This window comes from Abrus precatorius, unplaced genomic scaffold, assembly GCF_003935025.1.
Source record: "Abrus precatorius isolate BTA unplaced genomic scaffold, Abrus_2018 Scaffold11, whole genome shotgun sequence".
Classification (NCBI taxonomy): domain Eukaryota; kingdom Viridiplantae; phylum Streptophyta; class Magnoliopsida; order Fabales; family Fabaceae; genus Abrus; species Abrus precatorius.
The window spans coordinates 9,232,545-9,244,376 of NW_020874303.1; the positions used below are offsets into that span (position 1 = coordinate 9,232,545).

At 31.4% G+C, this 11,832-nt stretch overlaps 1 protein-coding gene across 4 annotated transcripts; it reads right to left on the minus strand.

Moving 5' to 3' along the window:
* Window positions 1-2,203: 2,203 nt before the first annotated feature.
* Window positions 2,204-10,179, minus strand: LOC113854890 (GTP 3',8-cyclase, mitochondrial). Of its 4 annotated transcripts, none has more exons than XM_027486199.1 (7): window positions 10,011-10,155; window positions 8,777-9,400; window positions 8,403-8,570; window positions 8,122-8,313; window positions 4,241-4,309; window positions 3,457-3,484; window positions 2,204-2,317 (listed from the first exon to the last, which is right to left on the minus strand). In XM_027486199.1, the coding sequence occupies exons 1-7, from the start codon at window positions 10,074-10,076 to the stop codon at window positions 2,286-2,288; spliced, it is 1,179 nt and encodes a 392-aa protein (XP_027342000.1). In that variant the 5' UTR covers window positions 10,077-10,155; the 3' UTR covers window positions 2,204-2,285. The 4 variants fall into 4 exon arrangements, 3 of the variants coding, with proteins under 3 accessions (XP_027342000.1, XP_027341998.1, XP_027341999.1); XM_027486197.1 differs by lacking the exon at window positions 2,204-2,317 and adding an exon at window positions 3,085-3,296 and having other exon boundaries at window positions 3,400-3,484; window positions 8,777-9,403; window positions 10,011-10,179; XR_003502806.1 differs by lacking the exon at window positions 2,204-2,317 and adding an exon at window positions 3,098-3,296 and having other exon boundaries at window positions 3,400-4,309; window positions 8,777-9,510; window positions 10,011-10,179.
* Window positions 10,180-11,832: the final 1,653 nt, after the last annotated feature.

Genomic DNA, 11,832 nt, shown 5'->3' on the forward strand with positions numbered 1-11,832 from the left:
TGTGTACTGATTTTAATGGCTCTTTCTATGCTGAAGGATTATAGTGAGCATTTATGAATATATTACAGGCCTTAATACTTTGTTATGTGTATGATAGTGGTCGTGTTGCATCTCTTGTTAGTGATTACTCTCTAAGATTTCATGATACTAGCTTAGCTATTCTTTTTCTCCTGGCTGTTTTTTTTTTTTTTTTTCTTTTCCTTTTTCTCATCACTCCCTGAGGAGAAGAAGGGATATTTAATAGGCTAACCATTCAAAGATCAATTCACTCCGTTTTGAGAACAAATATTTAATTCTATCCAATCTTTGACAACATTTGAGCAATCAACAACACTATCCTTGTCACACATATAGTAATAACATAGACCTGATACAATTGTTTATCTTTATGAAGACTTTCAAGAGTGATGAGCTTTAGAGATAAACAGCATCACAGCTTTGAAAGTGAAAGGAATATTATTATAGACAGTAAATTTAGTTATATCAAATAGAGCATGCTTATATAGTTATTAGGGATGAAAAGGGAATTGGTGAAAATAATTTTGTTTTGACTGTTATAGAATGAATACATGTGGGATAATGAACACTAAGAAGCCCCCATTTGGAATTCTTTATCTTCGTCTCAAATGTTAAGATGAGATTCAATAATCCAAACCTTATTCTATCTATTAAGTTATGCTCTCTAAAACACGATTAGCATTTAAGGAGTTCTTTGGAAGGGAGATTTTAGAAAGAGAGAAAAGAAGAGAAATTTTTTTATTTCAAATAAATATATTTTAATTTAATAAATTTTCAAAATTAAAAATATCAAATAATAAGTTAACATCATAATATATTAATTATTCATTTATGATCATAAATAATTTATAATTTTGCTAATTTAAAAATAAAAATTTATCCGCCCTTCCTTCCTCTAAAATTATCTTCCTAAACAACTCCTAGAGTCCTAGTCTAAAATTGTTCATGCAATCATTGTCGTATATTCGTATTCACGAGTTGTTTGTACACTTATAAAGAAATTTGCAGTGGTTTTACTTTCATTTGTCTATAACTTGAGAAGGAGAGGATATAATACGCAACATTATCTGCATACTATCAACTAAAAGCAATAAATAACTCTAGGAACCTTTTTTTTCCAGTAATGAAATTCTTGAAGGGGTTTAAAAACGTTGCATTCCTTAAATTACTAGGAGCAATGCTTTGTAATACAACTGCACATGCAATGTCACACTTCATAAACATTTGCATACCAAAATGATGTTTTTGCATAATTACAGGTTCAAATGTACCTTCTATCCTTACTATACAAATCACTTTAGTTTAATATCACTTCTCAATAAATTAATGATGATGTTAAATTAAGTTTATAATCTAAATGTGTTTCTAGAAACAAGAATAGAGAAATATTCACTTAAATAATTAACAGAAATGTCAGTAATATATATAATTTTTAATGCATTATTTAACATATTTCATGTGATTGATTTATGTTTTAAAAAATTAAAACATTTAAAAAGTGATCAATTCTTAAGAAAAATACTTTGGTTTGGCCTTTTTAAAATGAAAAATGTTAGAAAAATATTATATAACACATATTTTTATATATTTTTTATTCTTTGTTGAAATTTATTAAAAATCATAAAAATTATGTTTGTTTCATTTCTAATTTAATAAGTCTCGCACTTAATCTTATAATTTTTAATTAACTTTAATTAATAGTAAAAAATGTGTTAAAAATGTTTTATTTTTTTTATTACAAGCGTATTTTTTAAAACATTTTTAATATAGTTTTTTATTATTAGCTAAAATTTTATAAGAATCACAAATTTTTGTAAGTCTTCTCTTAACCTATCAAAGCTCACTCATAATTTTGTATTTTTCAGTAAATTTTAACAAATAATAAAAAATATGTTAAGAAAGTGTGTTTTGTTTTTGAAAAAATACAGTATATACAATATACAAATATCCATCTTATAAATCTGCTATTATTTACTTCAATAGAACAAGTAAGCAGCTTTAGTTTCAACTCATAATCTAACTGCTACTCAGGAATGAATGGGATACCACTAACACATCGGCTTTTGCAGCTTTCTTTATCAAGGTAATGTCAGCGTTGATTTTGGGAAGCAAAAGTGGCTTTGACTTGTATGCTTGCTCTTCTTTTATTTCAAGATGATGACGGTGTTGACTTTGGATGGCAAAAACTCAGCACCTAGATTGGTTTTTGTATAAAATTCAACAAGGGGACAAACTACATAGCCCAGTGGGATCAACTACTGCAGGTTTCAAGCTTTAGCAAAATACTCCACCCCCAGATCTTATAAGTCACAAGATAAACCGGTTATGCAAAATGTACCTTTTTTCTTTTAATGTTTTGTGTACGAAATGTATAAGAACAATCAAAACCTATAAACAAGTAAAGTCAGCTACATCAATTAAACAACGCTAGTATGTTTTTGTCTAATTTAATTTACATCCTTTTTAATGATTTCATTTGTCTTTCTTGGTTTACCTCTACTTCTACCTTCTTTTGCTAATATTTTATATATCTTGTTTTCAAATGCTCAAAACATTCTACTATATCTATCTTAATAAATAATACTCCAACTTCCTCTTTAACACAAGAATTGTTGATCTTATCTTTCATGAAATACCACTCCTTCGATCATGCAATGCAATATTCTCATATGAACCGTATTAATTTATATTAATTAATACCTCTGTTGTCTTCTCTCAAAATTTACATAATTCTTGCATCCTTCATGAAGGTTTTGATATGTTAGAAAGGACCTAAATGACAAACACATTGTATTTACTATGAATTGTCTGAAGGGATTCCAGCCATAGAACTTGATGACCTATGGATTTTTGTTTGTTGCATTAAATTTTCGTGCAATAGTTAACAATTAGGAAGGCTTCTGTGTGTAAAGTCTGAAAAGCAGCACTAACATATCCAACTATATTTTGTTTGTTCCATTAATTTTTGTGCAATGCACTTCTCGCTGCATGCAGGGTACAACTTCAATGATGCGTGCTAGCCGAAAAACTAAGCATCCAAAGCACAAAATATAATCCATTCTTCATCGTAACAGGCATAGCCAACATCCTCAAACTTCCATTCATTTCTTCCATAAAAGAAATAAATACAAAGGCACGCTATTCACTGATACTGTTATAAGTTAAACTGATGGAGTTTATCAACAGACACAAGACATTTTACAAAAGTAGTACAACATATGGACAAACTCGTAGCACCTATATGGAGTGAGATTGACCATTAATGAACGTCTTGATACCTGAAATAGAGACAAATCATTGTGTGTAGCAGAAAATTGGAAAAAATATCATCTAAGAGATTGAATGCGTTAAATTTATAAGAAAGGAAAAAGATGATCAGACCTTATCCACCAATATGAATCATAGGCCTATTTGCAGTCTTTGCTATGTCAAACATACCGGCATGTGAAGCTTTCTTCCTCTTCACCTAGATCAAGACAAGGCAACAATACAAAATATGATAGTACATGACCCCATAAAATAGTTTAATTAAAGTTAGCTATACAATTTCAGGTAGTATATGACTTGCTATTGACTACTTTTCTAGAAAGTAATCGCATAGCTTGATAGGACTGGACTAGAGACAGAAGGAAAATCATAGAACGGCTGTATTATTCAATGGATACGCTTTGGTTAATGAGGTCTAAAGGTAGAAGGTGATACAATTACAAACAGTTACTTTCTCAGGGTATTTGAGAAGCGCTGATTTCTCCCAACTACCAAATGAGGCTAAATCTTTCCCGACAATGTTTTTCCACCCATTCTCTGTATTATATACAAAATGTCCGATTAACTCCTTGTCAGTTAGTGTGGGGGGGGGGGGTGTCTTCATCCCTCTCCTATTCCTAAAGTATACCTTTTCTATTAGAGGTTACCTATCATAGTTGATTAAAATAGCACGTGAATGAAATTCTATTGCTATATTGTCATATGAAAGAGGAAAATAAATCCTGGTAAAGATGGATGAGTTAGAGAACTTAGGCTGGATAATATATCTTTTATTTTCTTCTTCATACCTCTCTGTAAAAACAGTTACACTTAGGTCCTGGATTGTCTTGATCAGACCTAATACTAAATAATATGATACATTTCCCCTTTTTTCCTAGTTAATTTTTGGGTGCCTATCATAACTCAATATAATGAAATTATGAATTTAAGCAATAATGACTAGAGAAGGGCATACCGCTGCGCCTATTATCTCCCTAAGTTCATGATCCTCTGCACCATGTCTCAAGGGATCTCTTAAGCTAATCTGCAAGACAAAGAGCCCATATAAGAAAATCACATAAATCTTTTGGTGAAGCTTACACATGAAAGAAGCTATATGTATTTGATGACTAATTTTTATTGTCACTGTCGATATCCATGCATAAAGCACCATAATAATGGTCTGTATAATATCTATAATGAGTACATAGAATGCTTATCACGTTCAATCAATGGAACATTTTATAAGATGTGCTTAACTTTAGCACCATTCCAAAAAAGAAATGTGAGCTGAATCTCAAGCGAAATTATTGGATAATAATAGTTAATTAAGATAAAGTTTGTTATAGTTTGTTATTATCGTTTTAGTTAGCCATTGTATTACAATTTCTTTTTTGTAATGTGCATAAATTCATGTTTATAATCAATTCAATGTATGAATGACTCAATCTCATTTTACAATTCCACACTTTTTCTTCTCTCTACTCACACTTTCGTTTTATGGTATTAGAGCTCTCCTCGTGAGATCTCTGCCATGCTGTTTGCTGCTAATTGCTTGCATAAGAAAAGTTGACCAACACAGGCAAAGTTGATGAATCTCAGAACCTGAGGAGTCCATTTGATCTACACCCTAGTGAGAATCCTTGGAGTAGAAACATGTTCCAAGAATAAGTCCAAATTCATCAAAGATCCAGGAGACAAGCATTCTTTACACAATGCATGTGAAAGATGTAATACAATGGTGGTATGCTGGATAACAAGATCCCTTTTTCCGCGGATAGATAATGTGCAAGAACTATGAGATAGTCTACAAGAAAGGTTCTCAAAAGGTGATTACTTCAAAATTTCAGACCTTCTACAAGATATCCACTCAATTTGACAAGCTGACAGGAGAAATTTCAGCTTACTACACATGTGGGAAGAATTAGATTCATGGAGGCCATTCCTTCTTGCTCTTGCAACATCAAGTGCTTCTGTGATTTGGTAGATGCCATCAAGAAATATAAAGAAGCAAAATATGCAACATGTTTTTGTAAGGGCCTCAATGAACAATACAATCCTATAAAGAGTCAATATTGATTATGAAGCCTTTGACATTGATGAATAAGGCCTTTTCTTTAGTCCTGTAGCAAGAAGGTAGATCTCTACTCAAATCTTGGGGGATTTTAACATTCGAGTTGGAGCCCTTTCTTGGAGGTAGAAATAACAATCCAACTGGTAGAGGAAGAGGAAGGTCCAATGGAAAGGGTCCTAAGTATGCACCTTGATTGGGAGCCCTTTCTTAGTTTCTTGGAGGTAGAAATAACAATCCAGCTGGTAGAGGAAGAGGAATCTCCAATGGAAAGGGTCCTAAGTATACACCTATCAAGGTTTGTAATTTTCGTGGGAAAGAAAAGCACACTATTGAAACATGACATTTCAAGCATGACTTTCCTCCCAACTTCAAATTCAAAACAAAGGTAATCTAACATCAGCAACCATTAATGCATCAAATGCCTTTCATGATTCTTTTGTCAAGAAATTATGGCTTGATGCCTTCTTTGATTCTGATTTCCTCTTTATATAGTACAAGGTCATTTACCCCTCTTAGTTACAAAAGGATTCTAATTCCTATTTTGTAGAACCTAAATTGGGAAGTATAATTAGAGATTGATTTTATTCCTAATATATACAAGAAACAATGATAATAATTGATTCCCTTATTAACATCCCCTTCAAATTGATGCTGCTGATAAAGAAGCATCAATTTGCTTTTGAGAAACTGATGTGAAGGACATGGAACAGCCTTGGTAAAGATATCCACAAGCTAAAGTTGCAAAGTGATATGAGGAAGAGATATAACTTGGTTTTTAGAGGCCCCATGAATAGAATAGAATGGAAATCCACCTTAATATGCTTAGTACGCTCATGAAAAATTAGATTGGCAACAGTTTGAATTGCACTAGTATTTTTAGCACAGAGGGGAGTAGCAACTGTTTGAGGAAAGCCAAACGCATTCAAAAGACCAGACCACAAAGCCAAAGAACTTACGAACAAGCTGTAGAAAGCCCAATACTTAGATTCTATGGAGGACTTAGAAAGCCAAGATTATTTTTTACTTTTCCAAGAAATCAAGGCAAGACTGAGAAGCATGCACTGACCAGTGACTGATTTCCAAGTATCAAGACAACTAACCCAATCTACATCACTATAGCCAAACAAAGTTAGAGGTTTGCTAGCAGGAAAGAATAGACCGCAATGAGAGGTATCCTTCAAGTAACAGATAATGCAGTGAACAACAGCCAAATGAAAGTGGCAAGTGCTCATGAATTGACTCACTTGCCAGATTACAAATGAGATGTCAAGACATGCAATAGTCAAACAATTAAGACTACTCACTAATTGACAATATAGTAAAGGATCAGGGAGGAGATCACCCTCATCACAATGATATATTTAACATTGACATCAAAAGGAGTATCCACTGGGGCAGTAGAATGAAAACCAACCAAAATAATCAAATCTTCAGTATAGTTGTGTTGATGAAAAAACATACTCTTAGAATCTGTATGAACTGCAAGACCTAAGAAATAGTGAAGATAACCAAAATCCTTCGTATTAAAGGAGGTTTGAAATGGAAGTTTAAGTTGTTGAATGAATGCATAATCAAACCAAATAAAAATTATATCATTAACATAGATAAGAAGAAGCATAATACTTGCTTCTGTATGATGAATGAACGAAGAAGAGTCATATTAGCTCTAAGTAAAAGAGAACCCAAGAATGGTGGACTGAAACTTTTCAAGCCAAGCTCAAGGAGCCTATTGCAAGATATACAAGTAATGTTTAAGCTTGTACCCGCACACGTAGAGGAGGAAAACTAAGGAAGTGTCATGCAAATATCTTCTATCAAGTTACTATGATGAAAAGCATTTTTCAAATCTGTTTGGTGAAGTGACCGGCCTTTACAAGTAGCAATAGCAAGAATTGTTCGAACTATAGTCATCTTAGCAACAAGTACAAATGTCTCATTATAATCCACTCCATATTCTTTTTTGTTACCCAAAGCAATGAATTGAACCTCACAGTGATTTAGGATATGATAAAAGTCACAATTAAGCTATTATTGAACATGTATTTAGTAATTTGAAAGGCTAATTAACCTTAATTTGTATTATTTATTAACTAAATATATAACATAATCAATCTTTATAATTTTTAGTTAAATTATTGAATATTGAGTTTAGCATAATTAAATGTTTAGTCCCTACAAAAGTTGTATAATTTGAACTTAATTCCTATAAAATGTTTTGTTAGCATATAGTCTCTACTTTTTCACGAACTATTGCTCTAGTACCTCTAGTTAATATGGTCCAACAAACAGTTGACACTTTAGAGTACTCCAATAGACTACGTCACTTAGAGAGAGTAAAAATAATAATTTATAAAAAAGTAAAAATTATATACTAAAAAAAATTTCAGTAAGTAAATTTAAATTGTGCAACTTTTAAGTTTGATGATCAGAATGAAAAAAAGCAAATCCCAGAATGATACTCAACAATGGCAACAATTAAGTGTAAGGAAGCAAAAGGTTTTTAACAGCATTAGTCCTGATTTTACTTCCCAAAAATATTTATAGTCCTTAAATAACAATTCCTTAAAGTCAGATTCTTCACCACATAACCTAATTATTCAATCCATTACATATTTGGATTTAGAAAGCCCGCAATTATCATCAATAACTGTAGCCTCACAAAGTCGCAAAAGACAGATGTATTCCAAGTATATGAGACATCACAGATTCTTGCACAATTACTGTCACCAAATATAAATGACACACATAATTTACTGAACTTTGACAGTTTCTATATAACTTACCTCTGAAGGGCCAAATAAACAGACTTTAAAGTTTCCATCAGCAAGTAGACGCAATCTATTGCAACCAGCACAAAAATGCTCAGTCATTGATGTGATAAATGAAACTCTTCCTTCATGCCCATCTATTGTAAAATTCTTGGCTGTATCTGTAGGGTGATCCTTAACTCTCTTTAAGCTGGTAAACTGTTTCATCTGTTCGGTAATGATGGTTATAAAAGGTCTGTTTAATAAGAGAAGGTGACTTGATAAAAGTTAGGTCTCCAGTCTAAATTCTCCCTTACCACTGTATCCAACATTTCTGAGTAGGGTACAATTTTCTTGACATTCCAAACATTTCCATCAAAAGGCATGAACTCTATAAACCGAACATTAACTGGCTTTTCACGCGTCAACTCAACAAAGTCACAGATTTCATCATCATTGAATCCACGCATTACAACACAGTTGACCTGAAATGCAATAGAACCATACAATACACCTTAAAATGTCTCCATCAGGGATATGAATTTAACAGAGGTTATGCACCCTTGTACAAGAAAAATTCCCTTATATAATTTATTTTGAATAAATGAATTTAGCAAAAGGGTAGCTGCTCATGGGGAAGTGATCAAAGAGAAACACTTACAAAAAGTAATGACATAAGACCAAAAAATACCTTAACAGGATTATATCCAAGTTCTATGGCAATATTAATTGAATCCATTACTTTTTCATGCCCTTTGCGTCTTGTCATCAACTCAAATTTTGCCGGAACCAGTGTGTCCAAACTAATGTTCACAGAAGTAAGCCCACATTCTTTCAGCCTTGGAAGTTTTCTTGCTAGGACAATACCATTGGTAGTCATGGACAATGTCCTCAATCCCTTCACGGATGACAACTCCAAGCATATGTCTTCGATATCCTTTCTGACAGTTGGCTCCCCACCGGTTAAACGTATTTTGTTTACCCCAGAGCTTATAAACAGATTTGCCAATCGCAGAATCTCAGCCTTTGTTAAAAGCTGAGGGCTAGGAGTAAGTTCAACACCATCTGCTGGCATACAATACTTACACCTTAAATTGCACCTCTCTGTTAAGGATATTCTCAGGTAAGTGTGCAGCCTTCCAAATGAATCTACCAACATATCAGAGACAGAATTATTCTCTGGCTGATCTTCAGACAATGACGCAAAAGAAGTCGTTGAAAAAGCTCTTGTGCCATATTCATTCAAGTTGCCAGTGAGCAAAGCTTGACGATTAGTGCTTCTGGCAGCACGGTAAGACCCTATCTCACAATTCAATAGCTTAAGAAAATTTGTGTCATTAGGTAGCCCCATTTTTACAAACAAAATTGGAACATAGATCAACGCCACCACACCCCAGATTTAGCTAATATTCTTACACACAATCCCTGAACAAAAAATATTAATTCTCATCTGCTTGCAAATGTGTATCAATATAACTAATCCTTCAAATAAGAATATTATAAAAAACTGATATTACAATGGTACAACTAAATAATTGATTTTTGCATGTTCTTGGTAGAACTGAGGGATTGCTTGTTTTTGAAACTGAGTGTGAACATATATCAGCACCAGCATACCCCAGATTAATACAAACACATATGAGATCTAGCTCAGATATATTCTTACAGTAAAATAATCCCTGGACAAAAAATAATAATTCCCATCTACATGCAAAAGGATATCAAAGCAATTAATCCTTCACATCATCATATTATAAAAAAACATTGATATTAAAATGGCGCAACTAAATGAATGATTTTTACAAGTTTGTAACTTAATGTGTGTGTCCCAAGAGGCCAATTTTCAATCCACTACAACATAGTTTGATCAGCTACATAACCATAGAAAAAACTAAAACAAAATCAGAGAGAATGAGAGTTCTTACCGGGAAGGAATTTGATGGTATGAAGCCAGTAGACCAATGAACGAGTTTTGATAAGTAGCGCTTCATCGCTGACACTGAAACAACCAATATATAATTAATGAATCACTTTAAAGCGTGAAACATTTATTTTCTGTGTGACAAGAATGGCATCAACCAAAGACTGTACAATAATGGAACCTTATCCGATGAAAATATGTTCATATAATATCAAATTTTATGAAATAATATATTTAGATGATCTAGTTCGGATCCTCTGCAGCCGTCCAGCGTGTCCCGCATAAATCTTCACCGTTAAATTTGCATCTAGTGTCGGCAACTTTTCTGCAGAGACGATGGACGGCTGCAGAGTTCAGCAAGCGCTGGGCTTCTCCCCGAAGATAACACGTATCGCGCGATGGAGACGTTTTCATGCACGTTTTTTGGAAAAAATTATCCAGATAAGACATTTGGAAAGTAATGCCATACCTTATTTTTTATTTCTTTTAATCGAGTATGTTCTAACAAGTATTGATTCTCATCTTTAGAATTTAAACTAACAGCGAGGGGCACATGTCACAGGTTTCTTCTTCCCTTCCCTTTTTCATTTGTTTTTTCTTTTATTCTCAAAAATTAGAAAAAACAAAAGACAAAAAGATCAGATCATTATTATTGATATCTCGAAAATATGCAGGGCAAGGGAAATTTTTATCTTTCTTTACAGCTAGGAAATATTATTAAGACATAGTCATAATGATACAACAATATAATTATAAAATATTTTATTAAATTTAATTTTTAATGTTGAATTTAAATATATTTAAAATTAATAAATTTTTATTACAAATATTTATTATACTTTTATATTTTTAATATAATAAATATTTTTAATAAATTTTAATTGCATTAAATATTTAAATTTAATTTTAATAAAAATGATTTTTGAAAAGTCAAATTACTTTTGTGTATATTTGATCCACAACTGTATGTAGATCAAAATAATAAAAATATAATTATTATAGTACAAAACAAATGATTAAAGTCATTTATCAAATATTACCAAAATAATTTATCAAATTGGAGTTTAAAACATGAAAATTTAACAAAATTAATAAAATAAATCTGAAAAAGAGAAAATTATTAATTAGTTCAAAATTTAATTCAAAGATTATGCATAAAGTAATAACACTTAATTATCAAATTTAAAAATTAATAATATTCTAATTCAGAAGTTAAAATTTGAATTTGAATGAAAACTTAATTGAAACCAAGTAATTATATAAAAACTTCCATATATATTTATATAAAATCAATTAATATTTAAAAATATCTAAAATTTAATTAAATGGTGTTAGTTTTTTACACTATTTAATTAACTTTAATTTCTTAAAATTAACTCACACTTCAAACAAATAGTAATGAATCAATCACTTTTTATTTGGAATTAGAACGAATACCTTCAATTTATAAAATTTAATATATTAGAAAGAAGATAGAAAATACTTAAATTGAAAATAAACGTTACAATTATATTATAAAAAATGTCACGCTTCCTTGATCTTCAAATTAAATAATGAAAAGTACTTTTTTATAGGTGGAAGAGAACAAAATTTCAAAGTTTAAAAAATAGGGAATAACACAAAAAAGAAAAGGAAACTAAATTTGTATGGGGTATATGTTTGTTTTCCCTTTCCCTCTCTACTTTTAATAGAGTCAAAATTTAAAATATAAGATAAATAAAATTTCTATTAATTCTAATAGAATTCCATACAAACTAAATGATACATTATGCTAGATTACTTAGAGGAGAAGGAAGGTTTAGGAATACCTGAATCCACATAGCTTT